This window comes from Hyalella azteca, unplaced genomic scaffold (genome assembly GCF_000764305.2).
Source record: "Hyalella azteca isolate HAZT.00-mixed unplaced genomic scaffold, Hazt_2.0.2 contig11629, whole genome shotgun sequence".
In the NCBI taxonomy this organism is placed as follows: Eukaryota; Metazoa; Arthropoda; class Malacostraca; order Amphipoda; family Hyalellidae; genus Hyalella; species Hyalella azteca.
In genome coordinates this window covers 49,575-65,913 of record NW_025941620.1, presented here as the reverse complement: position 1 = coordinate 65,913, position 16,339 = coordinate 49,575, and the positions used below count along the sequence as shown (strand labels likewise).

At 36.2% G+C, this 16,339-nt stretch overlaps 1 protein-coding gene across 2 annotated transcripts in view; it reads left to right on the top strand.

Annotated features, from left to right (window-relative positions):
* Positions 1 to 15,078, top strand: part of LOC108676478 (nuclear factor interleukin-3-regulated protein) — a 102,160-nt gene extending 87,082 nt beyond the window's left edge. Inside the window, exons 1-2 of one of the 2 annotated variants that reach the window (XM_018164558.2) lie at positions 9,904 to 10,158; positions 12,197 to 15,078. In XM_018164558.2, coding sequence (XP_018020047.1) covers positions 10,140 to 10,158; positions 12,197 to 13,689 — 1,512 coding nt within the window. In that variant the 5' untranslated portion in view covers positions 9,904 to 10,139 and the 3' untranslated portion in view covers positions 13,690 to 15,078. Of the gene's footprint in view, positions 1 to 9,903; positions 10,159 to 12,196 lie in introns of those variants that run through there. The other variant, XM_047882920.1, reaches the window with a different exon arrangement.
* Positions 15,079 to 16,339: the final 1,261 nt, after the last annotated feature.

Here is a 16,339-nt window from a genome sequence, read left to right as displayed (position 1 = left end):
TATGTACAGAAGCTCTCGCATCTGTTAAAAATTTGTGCACCTACAACAAAGACAAATCGCGTTGCGATCGGTTTTTATTCTGGGACTCACACTGTTTACAAGCTGGTCATCGGCAACAAAGAAGATCGAATGCGTGGGCCGATCGATAGTTTACTCAAAGATCGAAATAGTATAGCGAGAAATTATGTTTGTTAAACTGAAACAAAAATGGCGTCTGTTTGTTTCTTGAGTGAAGACCACTTCACGATTAAAGAAGTGTTGCACTTGACAAAGAAAATCTGAACAATTATCTTCGTCTGTTCAAAAAATACTGACACTACTGGTTGTAGAAATCCTGGCTATCTCTAAAAAATGATACTCGTTTACAACCGGTTGAAAACCGTAATCATCCCCATTCATGATGTTTTGATTATTCTTTTTCCACAGCTGATGCCCATAAGATAACAAACTTAACGAAACTTTTGAGGTGCAAGTTTCTCGTATTCATTGATGGTCTGCACAATGCATTAAATACATTACGCGACAAAAATGCCACCAAGGAACACTCAATAATCTAAAATCAAAGATATATAACCTTCCATATTATTAGTGCTTCCTATTAAAATATGTTTTTATATACATATAATATATGCTTTTATATACATATTTTCTGAGCAATGAATCATTCCCTGTTACAAGATGTACAGTTCTCACGACGCCTAACAATCTCGCCGGCATATCTGATTCACATCCGGTGCTGAGATGCGTAACTCTATTATGCGTAATGCCGCAAAAAATCTTACAAGTATCCTGGGGCCATACTTTCAAAAAAAGTTACGAGATCGTATAAGTTCATCAGCCAATCATTGGCGGCCTTTCAAGCAAAATCCACCAATCATAGACAAGAAAATAGAGCGTAAGTACTTACGTTCACTTAGCGAGTTTTGAAAGTATGGCCCCTGCATGGATACTAAGTTAAGTCAATTTGTTGAGGAAATTCCCTGCCCTTAGTAAGCTTCATAAATTTTAACACGATGTTCAACTTGAACACAATCATTGGGGTAAGATACAAGTATTATAGCCAACATTTGACTTTCATCCATTCAAACAAAATTGTAGCTGAAAAATAGCAGGAAAGCTTTATTTGGAACTTTGACAAGCAATTTAATGAATGCCTTCATTGCAAGCTGACGCTGATGCTTCTTCTCTAGAGTTCAATCTAGGGTGAATTTAATGGTAATGTTTGAGTAGTGTACGAGAGACCCGGCAAGTGACATAGAGGAATAACGTTGATTAATTATGAATTGATTTCTTTGAAACAACGTTTAATAACCAGCGTTATTTCATTGTCAGGAGCCTAGTGGCAAGTTGCAGGTTAAGAATCGTCAGCATTAAACAACGGCCATGAACACAAAGATGTTTTAGCGCTTTTTCTCATTTATGGAAAAAACGCGCTATTGTGCTCGCCATGTCCGTCTGTCTGTCTGTCCGTCCGTCTGTCCGTGACCTCAAGTTTTCGTCGACGAGAAAATGCGCTCTCTGTCACTCACTGCAGTGAGTACTGAGTTATATTTTTTAGGTTATTAGTGTGCAACACAGCAGATATTAATGAATCAAAGGCCATATTAGGCCATGAACGTTACTGTATTAAAATTTTCATAAAAAATTAAATTAAAAAAATTAAAATAACATTAAAATAAAATTTTCATAATATATTCAGCGCCAATAAAAGCGGTAGAGCTTCATAAATTTCGACCAAATGAATTACAGTGAAATTATTGCAACGTGTCAATCTCGTGTTGAACTTTTATCTGAAGCATTCACCTGCTAAAAATTCATTTGTTCCTTATTTTTTGAAAATATTTCTATCCCAAAAATGTGTTAGCTTCCCGATTGCATTGAACATGAACTCAGGTGTTTAAATTTATTTTACTTACGCTAAGTTCATTTCACTTTGACACACATACTGAATTACTGATTTTCTAAGCTTCATTCATCGCTCCATCATTAACTCGCTAGAAACTTGAAACGCGATTCTGTGTGTTAAGTACACTTTTAGAAAAAACGGTGAAAAAACGGTCCCACTGGCATTCTAGTGGCCGTTCGCCCCATGAAAATAAACAGTTTCGCCGTTTTTATCAGATGTTTTACGGATTTCTAGTGTTAAATCAGATAAAAAACGGCAACACGGTGTTTCTTTTCACGTGCCGACCGGCCACTGAAACGCCGGTAATACCGTTAACGGGAATTTTTCTAACAGTGTAACTAAGCGCAGTGGCGCTACATACGTTCCAGGAACAGTATTATCAAAACATTGCTGAGATAACGTAATGATTTACGAGTTGCGTAAGTACTACAAAGGATGCGTAACTGCAAACGGTGGTATTATTAAACATTTCCGCGTAAAGCTACGTTTAAGATGTCGTGCATAAAGTTACGTCAGTCTATTTGTTATGACTTTGACATAAATCGACTTATGCATAACTTCTGCCTGAGGAAAGCGTTTGGAAGTATTGCTTAACAACTTAACGGTAAACGAGGAAAGCTTTGGGAATTAAATTATTTCTTAACTACTTAACGGTAAATGTCGAAGGATTTTCCCGATGCCTTAAAAAATAACATGTGATCGTGCTATTAGTGAAAAAATTTCAATCGCGTTTATGCAAGAGACTGATTATTATAAAATTCACTTTGCAAGTTGGGAGCAAATGTTAATTTTCCCATGCTAGAGTTTTATGGCCATTTTGTACTATCATATCTTCATATCTTCATGCAATTCTGATAAAAATTTCATGGAGCTAGAACAATGAACAGCCAATGATTGTTTCTTACTCTCAAGATTACTGTACGACTGTCCTCTATTCATTTTTATTGTCGATCCGCCCCTAAGTTATTATTTAAAAAATATAATGAATAAAATATTTTTTTTCTTTTGAGGCATTACATTAGTCATGCATTTGTGTAATGATGCCCAGAAAAAATAACAATTATTCTTGCGTGCGGAAACCTGCCACTACATTTAATTTAAGTCCAGTTATTCATCATGCTAAATTATTTCTGATTTAAGAACTTTTTTTCTTGGAACTGCACTTATCAGTTCTGTATTTACGCCGCAAGAGTTTATCGGATCCCTGAAAACAGCTCAATATTTACAAATCACGTAACTCTGGAGCTCAAAGTCATCGGAGTGAAATTTTATACAAATTAATAATGTTATCATAAATTTTTACAAATTCATAATGTTAACGGGCGTGACATTGACGGTTTGGAAACAATTTGGTTATGATGATACCTTATCGATAATTATTCGTGCGGTAGTTCCTATTATGATAAAAATTTTATCTCCCCTGCATGATATTCAACCTCGGCGTACCCAAAAAGTCAAAACTTTATAAATCAAACTTTATGTCTCAAGCCCGAATATTTATTGAAATTCATTTTACTTTCTGGTGGTTTAACTTTTAACATTTTAGCGCATTTTTTCATTTATGGAAAAAATGCGTTATTGTGCTCGTCAGCTCCGTCTGTCTGTCCGTCTGTCCGTCCGTCCGTCCGTCGATCCGTGACTTCACATTTTCGTCGACGAGAAATTGCGCTCTCTGTCACTCACTGCAGAGTTTTATTTTTTTAACCTATAACCAACCGCGGGTGCATGATATTAAACAAAATGACCATTTGACCAATGCGCGTATAGACACTTTGCTCTAAGGATAATGAAGCTATTGAGATAATGGAGCTTATCGATAAGTTTTAACGCTAAGTTGTCAACATCTCCGTGTTAAAATCAAGGCTAAAAATCTCAGTATTTATTTCAGACTTAATATTATATAAGGAGAACTTCTTCAAAAATATACGGTTCATTTTGTACACAGAATATAATTTCTAAGAATGAGTTCTATTTTCCAATAATGAGTTTAAATTATCAACAGAGCGTTAGCAGAAATTCGGTGTCATCGCTTCTCTTGAAGTGATAGCTCTGTACCAGCTAGAATATTCCACTTACATAATTAGATGCCATGATATAATAATAATGCCACTATCTATACTAACTATCAGCTTGCATGATAATTTCCAAGACCACTTGTGTAATTTTACCTTACCTGCCTCAACAACAACGATGATATCTTTGTCGTGCAATGATAAACTTCTGCTGAGTCATCGTGCGTGTGACCGCTGAGTTCAGACTAAAGAATATGTGCTATAATGTATAAAGAATATATGTATATAAATGTAAAAATGGATACAAAGAATATGTATAAAGAATATATGTATATAAATGTAAAAATGTATATAAAGAATATGTATAAAGAATATATGTATATAATGTAAAAATGTATATAAAGAATATGTATAAAGAATATGTGCTATACCCCTAATATTTTTAAAATATGTACTGTGTATAAACCATTAATTCATCCGGTAAGTACACCTGGAATATTTGTGTATTGGATAATTAAAGTTATTATAATGAATAATTCGTGAATTTGTTTGGGGTTAAACTGATAAATTGAAAGAGTATGTAATGTAATGTCACTGGCAATTGCCTTGACAAGGATAACGAAGAATGTCACAAATACTGAAAAACAAACACTGAAACACTGACTGAATGTATAAGCATCCTCATGCATACTCATGAATCCGGAATTTCGACACCGATCGTGAATCTGAGGTTTTGACTCCGTCTCTTGCTGCATCTGAATTAATCATTAAATAAATTTCGAAAAAACAGCGACGAAATTATAAGAAAACAGCGACAAAATTAGATTAAAACTTTGAATGGAGGAATACCGAAAATAAACATTACTTATTCACTTAAATTTTCAGCGTGTAAAATTATTGCAAACACTCTGTGTACAAATTATGTTTTAGAAGTGAAATAAATTATACCTGAATTGAAATGATTTCAAGAGGTACACGGGGCACGGTTCAAGAAATAGAAGAAAATACGACTTATGAAAATGTCCATGCATAAATAAATAATATGTAATAAATAAACCAATAAATGTATTGCATAGTTAATAAACACATGTACAGTCGCTGTTTCCGGGCAACCGATATAAAGGGTCAACAATAACAGCAATGCTTATCGTGAGAATCACCTTTGAGAGAAAAATCACCAAAAATCCCCAAAATCACCCTAGAAAATCACCCAGAGTTAATTTTAATTAGGGTTTGTCCCTTGTTGCCATGACCGCGGCTATGCGAGGTCAAGCTTGCAAAAACGCGTGACGTCATCGATGACGTCGTCGATGACGTCATCGTCTGCCCGGGCCGTCCTGCAGGATTCCAAAGAATGGCTTCCTTTGCTACAGGCAACGGAAACTGAGATATTCCTATAGGATTTTATAAAGTCCTGCTGATACTTTTCTTGAAGTGAATGCTAATGGTGCTGGTATTGCGTTAGGTTTAAATTTAAATTCTGTTGATTTATCATGATTGATTTGGAAAAAACGTTATTCATTCTAATGTAATGTGATTTGACTGCTCTTGTGTACGATTTGCAGCTAAAGTGACCTTCAAGCATACAAAATGTTACAATTGAAGTTTATCTCTCACGAAAAAAATTACTGCAAGTTTTTTGCTAAGAAATTATTTCTTCTATTTTCATCGATATAACCGTTAACAACGAAATAAATTAAACCCCCATACTTTGGGTTTAAACCCCCAAACTTTGGATTTTAAAACCCAAACTTTCGGCTTTAAACCACAAACTTTGGGTTTTAAACTCCCAAATTTGGGTTTAATGACAATGTTTTCCGTTAATTTATTTACGCTGCTACTGCGTTGGCGTGATCCCGGGTTTTAGTTTGTAACATCTGTAAAAAAATTTTCGCTAATATGGAAAAAAGTCATATAATTTTCTTGCCTAAAATATTGACATGGTTTCTCGCACAGCGCCGAAATATTGTAATGATTTCATTATTAATTGCAAGTAAGTTATCCGGTCAATATGTATGTGTTATTAATATTTGTTCTCATGATTTGCTGTGCCCGTGACATTAAAAGGTCAATCGCATAACACATTCGCATTAATACTCGCCATAACTTATGTAGATAGTAATGTATTTCTACCGTAATGTTTTCATATTTAAAAAAATTTAACTCAGTACTCACTGCAGTGAGTGACAGAGAGCGCATTTTCTCGTCGACGAAAACTTGAAGTCACGAACGGACGGACAGACGGACGGACAGTGCGAGCACTGAGCACAATAGTGCATTTTTTTTCATAAATGAGAAAATGCGCTAAAAATCAGCTCAAACGTTACTTGAGTTATGTAACGTAACTCTGCGTAACTCTACGTACCGTATTATTTCACCTTCTTGCGCTATCAAGCAAAGTATCCATACATAGCATGCACAATCATGCGTAATCATGCATACGCATTGCTGTTCTTTTGCGTTCATGCGGCGTATTTGTTGTACTCTATTGAAAATTATAGCTACGCCAGCGATGGTTGGACGCTAAACTCCGATAAACCGCCATTTATTTTTTCCAATATGTGATCTTTACGCATAACTGAGAAAAATCGCTTTCAAAATAACCCTAATTCATATTTATACATAATGACTGCAGTCGTAAAGAGCAACTGCCCCGATGAAAAAAATGCAAATTTTTGCGTTTATTTTGGAAAATAATTTTTAAACAATATTTACGTTAAACTATTCCTTTCAAAACAAATATTATTGGCAATTTATACATGTTTTAGTACAAACCTCTATTTGATCTTTTGTGCCTGAACCTTGGATTCGTGATTTCTAATAAACCCCTTCTTTTTACTCTGTGTTATTTATTTATATTATGGCCGCTAAATCTTTCTATGTCCCTCTGTTGCACAATTAAGTGTCGTTTTCAACTCTTTTCCACCATTTATTTCCACACTTAAAGAACCCTTCCCTCGCTTTAAAAATCCCGACGCCCTAGACCCTGACCCGTGCTCTCCATGCATACCGTGACCGTGATCTTGACAGCGTCGTACTGCACCTCATGCTCTGAAAAATTATTTATTACGGATGTGTGTTTGCCAATCATCAATCATGCATCGCCAATCTTGATTTCCATGCATCTGCCAATCACCAATCATTTACATGCATTTGCCAATCACCAATCACGCATCACCAATCATAATTCACATGCATCGCCAATCACCAAACATTCATCATAAATCATCATTTACATGCATCTGCCAATCACCAATCTTGCATAGCCAATCATAATTCACATGCATCTGCCAATCACCAATCACGCGTTGAACACCACAAACCAATCATGACCAGCTCAACGCCGAGCTAGCGACCACCCCAACAATATTTGTGTATGCCTACGGTTGCGTGCCACTCAGCAACCCATCGTGAATTTTCTAGTGTCCGTGGGGGTATTTAAGTTTTAAATTTTAATCTCGTCCGCAATTTAATCTAGATATTCGAAATTTTATTATAACAAAATTTATTTTTAAGATCCTTAAGGCATTTTATTACAAATATTATATAGGTTCTTGGTTTCTTGAATCATTCATTGGTTGCTATGTCTCCATAGTCACCGTATCCGGCGTTAGAAAACAGAATTCTCCTGCGGACGACTCATTGTCGTCCGACATCTCAGCGCTGCGAGTCACACCGCTCCCGTCAGTGTGTCTCAGGCCGTCGTAGTGGGTGCATGTCACACGCGACTCCTCTTAAGCTCACTCGAGCCTGAGGCGCTGTTCCGTAACATTGACAGTGGAGTGACAATGTCAAGTGCTTTCCATTTAATTAAAACTTGTTTTAATTTATTGAACTGCTTCCTGGTCGGATGAAATAAACTCTTTAGCTATACAATTTAGATTTGTATTTAATAAGATGTTAGAACATTTGTATAGATTTAACTATTGTGAAATTTTATGTTTTACAACAGGACTTGGGTTGTGAAAGACTTCGGTGACATCATTATCATTGACTTTGAATGACTGACTTAAAATTTCACGAAAATTATATCTTAACGCTAGGATGAGACAACGATAGGGAAACCATTTTTTTCTCATAATACGTCATTTGCCATAGTACAGCAACAATTTCGTTGAAAATTAGAGGCCTTCTTCAATTATTCTTGTACATCAGCTCGACAGCTCTAACAATTTTACTCCACCTGTTAAGTTTAAAATTTTTATTAATAATTTAAATAATTGAATTCAGCCAAGATTCAGCTCCTACCGAAACTTTTTTTTTCATCCATTGAGGCAAATACAGATGGAAAATTATATATTTTAATTCAAAGTTATTAAAATTTTGATTCAGTATTAGTATTTAAAATAATATATGCCTTACAACGGCTACCATGTTAATATGCTCTCTAAGCCGAGCACCACCAAAGTTTGAAAATATTTAAAAGTTAACCATTTATATATCATAAAAATTAAATTTATTAACATTTCAACCATAGGATGAGATTACTGACCTCTGTACAGTGTAGGTTCAACAGTGTTCCAGAACACTAGTACCCAGAACCGCCCTTGTTATTTGTCTAGAACTCTAGTCCACCCTTAATTATTATTGTTCCAGAACACTAGTATACAGAACCGCCATTGTTATTGTTCTAGAACTCAAGTCCACCCTTAATTATTATTGTTCTAGAACACTAGTACACAGAACCGCCCTTGTTATTTTTCTAGAACACTAGTACACAGAACCGCCCTTGTTATTGTTCTAGAAGTCTAGTACACCCTTAATTATTATTTTTCTAGAACACTTTTACACAGAACCGCTCTTGTTATTGTTCTAGAACACTAGTACACAGAACCGCCTTTGTTATTGTTCTAGAACTCTAGTACACCCTTAATTATTATTGTTCTAGAACACTAGTACACAGAACCGCCCTTGTTATTAATCTAGAACTCTAGGCCACCCTTAATTATTATTGTTCTAGAACACTAGTGCACAGAAAAGCCCTTGTTATTACTCTAGAACTCTAGTCCACCCTTATTTGTTATTGTTCTAGAACACTAGTACACAGAACCGCCCTTGTTATTGTTCTAGAACTCTGGTCCATCCTTATTTGTTATTGTTCTAGAAAACAACCTCACAGAACCGCCCTTGTTATTGTTCTAGAACACTAGTACCTACACAGAACCGCCCTTGTTATTGTTCTATAACACTAGTACACAGAACCGCCCTTGTTATTGTTCTAGAACACTTGTACACAGAACCGCCCTTGTTATTGTTCTAGAACTCTAGTCCAACCTAAAGAGAAACCTAGCACTGTCCTTGACTTTGGTTTCGCTGCTCGTATTAAGGGAGGTGACCTTGCTTGACATGACCCCGATTGACCTATTGCAAAACACAAGCTTGACCTTACACAGCCGCGCAAAACCTCGGTCACTGCGAGAGATCGCTCTAAAAAACTAACTTTATTGTTATTATAATTAAAATTGCTTTAAACATGAGTGAGGTACTAGCTTATTATAATTAAAATTGTTTTAAACATGAGTGAGGTACGAGCTTATTATAATTAAAATTGTTTTAAACATGAGTGAGGTACGAGCTTAAAAATTTAATAAGTAATTAAACGTTCATGAGCGAAGAAGGGTTTAGGAGGAAATATAATTTAATTATCGGAGAAAATTTCACACACTTTGTCAAGTTACACAAATTGACGCCACAATATTGTTCTAAAAAAGTGTAAAAATATTTGTACTACGTAAAAATAAGATGCATCGAAATTTAATATTTTCTATCAATTTGATAGAAATTTTTCACAAGACTCGAGTTTATGCCGTTGCGATCTATGAGTATTGTGCTTGAGATGAAAGTTTTTTTTCTTTTTAAAAAATTGAAGTTCAACATAAATTTCTAATACATGTGTGCCAGCAAAATATTGAAAGTCATTCATTAATTTTTTGGTAAAAAAAATTATTTTGTACAACTTAACTAATCAATGTCAAACTTTTTTTCAGAAGCCAGAACAATAAATGAGGTGATATTGTATTGTATAAATATATTTATATCTTACGTAATCTTCGTCGTTGTACAAGAGTGAACTAAAGATAAAGATAAACACATTAGGATTATCTTTCAAGATACTCTAGAGATCAGCAATTCAAGGTTACGACCTCCAGCAAGCGTTTTCTCGCGCGCCACAAGTTGATGTTTTGTTGCTGTTGTGTTGAAACTTTTTACGTCCATGCATAATGACTGCCGTCATGCAAAGTGAGTGTTACCATGGCCTGGTAACGGGTTATATTTATGGTACATAATGTGTTACTTTGGGCATGTTACGTGCCGAGCTGTAACGGTGTTACATTTCGCAGCTGTAACGGTGTTACATTCCGCATGTTACATTACAAGCCGAGCTGTAACTACAGTAGGCATGTTACATTACAAGTCGAGCTGTAACTACACTAGGCATTCTACATGCCGAGCTGTAACGGTGTTACATTCCGCATGTTACATTACAATTCGAGCTGTAACTACATAAGCATGCCACATGCCAAGCTGTAACGGTGTTACATTCGGCATGTTACATTACAAGCCAAGCTGTAGCTACATGCAGTAGGCATGCTTTATGTCGAACTGTAACGGTGTTACACTAGGCCAGCTACATGCTATAGTTCTAGTTATGTGGTAGCTTGACAAGCATATTACCATTAAAGGTCAGCTAAAATATGTAAGGCTTGCTATCGCACTTTAATACTTATAATTAAACTAACGAGTTGAACTCTTTCGATTGCGATTGAACTTACTCTATTTGTTCCCCGTGATAATATGTTTTTGTGTTATTGTTTTATCTTAACTTGTTTGCTTTCTTACGTCACAATTAAGAGCTGCCGTCATCAATTTTATTCTTGTTTAATTTTCTTACTTTTTACCTTCTTACCTTCTTCATGATCTCTTTTTCAATACTAATCCTCGTTCAATTCCTTGGCATCTCTTTTTGCTTTATTTTTTGAACGTATTCACTATCATCACTTCACCCAATCCCATCTTTTCACTCAACTCTTTAATTCACTTCCGACTTTCACACTTACTCTTCTCACAGACTTTCTCACAAGTCTCCCCCTCTTTAATCACCCCTACTTCCCTCCCCATTTAATCACCCCCCCTCCCTTGCTCTCATTTTTTCTCACCCCCTCCCTGCGTGAACTCAATTCTGAGTGCACGTAAACTTTCTCCCACGTACGCCCGTACGCAGATACTCGTGAGAAATAAGACCGTATCTGTTCATGTCGTCGCCGGCCGATGCTCCCGCGCCGCGGCTCTGCGCAATCGCAGCAAAGGCCGTTAGCTTGATTTTCATTGCTGTGATTTTACGAACTATGGTTTGAATTTAGTCGTAAAACTACATGACTTCTGCATCTTTATTTAATTGAACAGATTAAATTTAATATTGTATCGTCTTGATTATAATGTTGTATCGTTTTGATTTTAATATTGTATCGTCTTGATCTAAATTATTGTATCGTCTTGATTTTAATTGGTTTGATTTTACGAACAGTGGCTTGATTTTATTCACAAAACCTCACGACTTCTGCATCTTTATTTAATTGAACAGATTAAATTTAATATTGTATCGTCTTGATTATATTGTTGTATCGTTTTGATTTCAATATTGTTGCGTCTTGATTTTATTATTGTATCGTCTTGTCAATTATTGTCGTTAATTTTTGCATCACTGAATTTAAATGTAAATTTATTAAAACGCTGCCCGCTTCCTCGGTTAAAATGCTACTATATACACGTTATTTTATTTCATTATGATTTACTTCTAGATTTGGTTTCCTAGCAACATACAAGTCACTAGCTAGTAAATAAATATCATAGAGCAAGAATTACATAACGCTTGTAAGTCTCGCTTCGATACTTCCAATAACAACTTCACTTTTGGCTGCCGCAGTTCCGGTATTAACGGACCGCTTCCGGTAGCTCATCGTTATTTAGACAACGCTTCCCAGAGAACTTTCATGTAATGCTCTTTAATTTTGAAATATTTATGGTATGTTCTAGTAATTCGTTTACTAAACTTTTCTTTGTTAAGGAAATACGGCGAAAACCTCGAATTATTTCCTAACATTATTTATTATTCTCGAGGTGTTTCTTCTTTCCAGGCGGGGTTCTTTGCGACATACCAAGTTTATTATATCATGACAGAGAACTGGAGATGGCATTAATCTTTTTTATGACTAGAATACACAAATATCAAATGGAAATAAAATAACTGACGCTAATGTTTTTCTTTCTTCTTTTGCAGACGTTCTTCAGCGTGAAATCATGGTTGCTGAAACCGTGAAGAATTATCCGTACCCCGCGCTGCTGCCACTAACGCAGCAAGGCCTCAACTATTCCTGCACCACATCATCATGTGGTCCTAGTCTCCTACCACAGTCCCTAGTACAGCCTTATCCACCACAATCCTCCCCCATGATGGAACGAAGCCACTCGGCACGAGGAAGAAGTGGTTCTTCACAGGGTGCAAATCTCGGATCCACTCCGTCCGGTTTGGGTGCCGGCGGAATGATTGGCGCTGCCGCACCAATGCTAAAAGATTCGATTTTCGCCCAGAGAAAACAAAGAGAGTTTATACCTGATAACAAGAAGGATGAATCTTACTGGGATCGTCGGCGAAGAAACAATGAAGCTGCTAAACGGTCACGCGAAAAGAGGCGCTTTAATGACATGATCTTGGAGCAAAGGGTCATTGAACTCTCGAAAGAGAATCACATTTTGAGAGCGCAACTTAACGCTCTCGAAAACAAATTCCATGTTAAGGGAGAGGGCTTGGTAAACGAAGAACAGGTTTTGGCCACCATGCCCCAAGCCGAGCAAATCTTGTCATTAACGAGAAGATCAAATATTTCTATCCTGTCTGTGGGCTCACCAACTTCGCTTCTGTCACCATCTTCCCTTCCATCGACTTCACCAGCACCTCAATCTCAATCCAACCATTCTGATGATCACCAGTTTGCTGTACCTCAGTACAACCAGCACCATCACATGGACCAATCCTTGTCATCACCTCCGCATAGCAATGCACGATCTCACAGTCCGGATTATTATCCAAGAGACCTACCCATGCAGTCTTCTCAACCTTCACAATCCTTGAACGCGTATCCCTCCGAATCCCTCCACATGTACGAATCAACAGCGCTAAACCTCTCATCGAGAACGACTCGGTCGCCGAATTCACTGAATTTCTGCTACGAGCAGAATCGTTCCCTTGATTTTGCTGGGTCAAGTCTACCTCACAAACTTCGACACAAGAATCAACAACACAACACGCATTCCATGTCCAGCAACTCGTTCCCAATTGGAAGGCCTTTATCGATGTCACCACATCAACATGATCAGATGCCGGCCACATCACCTCATCTCTACCAGAACTCAACGTCTCATCTGATGATGAGCGCCCAGAGTTCCCTTCCTCGATCGTCCACATCTCCGCCTGCAACTCACCTTCTGTACCCCATTAAAAGTGAACCAATTTCGCGGGAGATAGGAGAAGAGTCTCCAGGTTCTTCAGATGACCGTGATTCTGGTATCAGTATTGCTTCGTCACCGCCGCTCTCGGGTCGACCCAGTTATCCCTCATCCAACAGAGGCTCCACAGAGGATATGGACTGCGACAGCGAACAGCAGCTGCGAGTTGAAGTCCAGAGGTTGGCCACAGAAGTGCGATCCCTCAAGTCCATCCTCAGTCGCAATGTCGACACCCATCGGCGACGGGATTCACCCCCTCGCCGGTAGTTAGGAAACGTCCAATGCTCTAATTATCATGTGTGGTCATGATGATGCTGCTCACCTAATTTATAATGGGGAATCATGAATCATCGTAAAGTTCAAATGGAGGTTAGCATTTTTGTGCATTTCTGCATTGAATGTGCGACAACTGTTGTTTACTTTGTCTGTCCGGAATATAAATTGGTTTTAAACATCAGGAAATTGGTCCAATAAACAATATGAAAACGAGTTCAGATTACTATGTATTTTCTTCAATTGATTCTGTACCAATTAGAGATTCGAGTTTTCATTCAGTAGCTTTCCACGTAAAATTTTAACAACATTTGTGATGATTGAACACTTTTAAAATATTCTTATTTTGCACAGTGTGTTCAATATTTAAATCAAGTGTGGAACTTATGAGGTTCTCATTTCTAACTAGTTGTGTTCACGCTCCTAACAAGTTATGTTCTGGTTCAGAACTAGTTGAATTCGTATTTCTAACTTGTTGAGTTCACGTTTCTCACTAGTTGGGTTCTCGCTCCTCACTAGTTGGGTTCTCGTTCCATACTAGTGAAGTTCTCGTTCCGCACTAGTAAGGTTTTAAATCCTAACTAGTAACGTTTTCGTTCCTGTTGGAACATATGATCTGCAGCAGTTTGAGTCGCACGAATGCTTTAAGTTCTGTTAGCTTCATTATATTTATTACATCTTTATAAGTTCGTATATAATGTTAAGATTATTTAGCCGTCATCTGGCGTAGAACATTCTAAGTATTAATATGTTTTGTATAATTGTAGATGTTCATAACTTAAGGTTTATGTTGAGTACACATTTTCTTCTTCGCCTCTTTCTGTACAATTTTGACCGTTTTGCCTTCTTGTATGAATTTTCCAACATTCGTATTTAATTAACTAAGCTTTCCAACTCGTACACTTAAATGAAAATTTATCGCGAAAATCGTAAAGCGTGTATTTTCTCCACGACTAGTTGCGCAGTATTTAAATCTTTCACGAATTATACTAGTAAATCCATTTATTAAATACTTTTGCAAGTTTATAATCGTTCCAGACAAGCATTTAGGAGCACATTATAATATTTTGAACTAGACTCAAAATTAACTACATGAATAAAGTGTTTATGAGGAATAATAACTTTATAAACTCAAACCCGAAAGTGCTATAAATAAATACATGTCTGGTATGAATTTACACATAATTTTTTCGAATTTTAACTCCTATGGCACTTTTTTCTACATATAAAACTCCTATCATTGCTTTATGGTACAATTTTTATCTCAGATGTTACTCTATAAATCATTTCATTGTTTTATAATCCGATCGTTTTGACAAAGGTTAAATTTGCCTAAATAATTACAGAAATTTAATTTTCTGTTTTAAAGCGATTTGAAATTTTGTTCTACATTATTTGCCAGTTCTTAGTAAATTTTTTTCTTGCTCTATGGTACATTATTTGAAAGTTTTTCTCATTATTTGTATTGACAGAGTGTTTGAAAATGTTATACAATTAATTCTAAAATGCATTTTATTTTTCCCTTCGTTCTACAAATACTACCCATTCTTTAGTATTATGTGAGAAATAAGTTTGAAATATTTGCTTACCAAAATCTTCAACAAATTATGAAAAACAAAATCAGGCGTCAAAAAATAATTGGGATATTATATTGTTGATTCTGTATCATGTTCAATTTCGGAAATTTTATTGATTAATTCTGTAAGGAAATTCAAAGAAGTTTTCATGAATTTTTTAACAAAGAAATTCACGTTTTTGTCGTAAAAATATTCAGCGCATCGAATTAGGCATTCAATATGTACAAAAGACCTCGTAAAAGCAAGGAACGAAAAAATTGCCGTATGAATCGACTGACGGCTGCAAATGTCAACTTCAAAGTTAACAATATTTCTCAGAGACTAAAATTACTCGAAATGGCCTCACATTGAAAATGGTTACGTAAAGGCCATTACTCTTGAGTAACAGTTCAGAGTACCAAGGTTGGTGCCGTAAAGTATGGGTTCGATCCCAGCTACCTGCAGCATTTTTGGTCAAATCGGCGTAAAGGCCGAGTTGTGTGTTCGAGATCCAAAAATGCTGTAAAATTTCAATTATGTTCAGGTTCAGTGACCGTTAGATCGGACTAATTAACGCTGATATCTATATGCTATATTTTCTACTATACTGACCGAGGCTTCATTTGTTGCCGTCGAGCGACGATTCGTTTTCTAACTATGACTGCTCGTTTTCTTCAGCAGGATGTTGCTGTTGTTCAACTCTACGGAACTGAAAACAAACATTTAAGTATCTCATTGCGAACACCAAATCATTAACGAAATTTCAATAGCAATTATCTAGCACAAAGAAACAGATCTTAGAAAAATTAACATAAAACGTTTGAATTGGAGAGGCCTAATAAAATTACAGGCTAAATGTGTCGATTTCTCCAAATATTTCAGTAGCCTATAGATAATTCTTGTTTTGGCGATAGCAAATATTAATCTTTTATGAAGTAGTTTCTCGACAATATAAGTATCAAGCAGTTCACATACTTCTCATTAACTACAAAATTGCTTTAGTAGTCTTATAATCCATTGTTTGATTCAGACCTTTCATTCAGCCGCCTCTTTCTTACTGTCAAAGGAATCTTGAATGAAGTAATTAA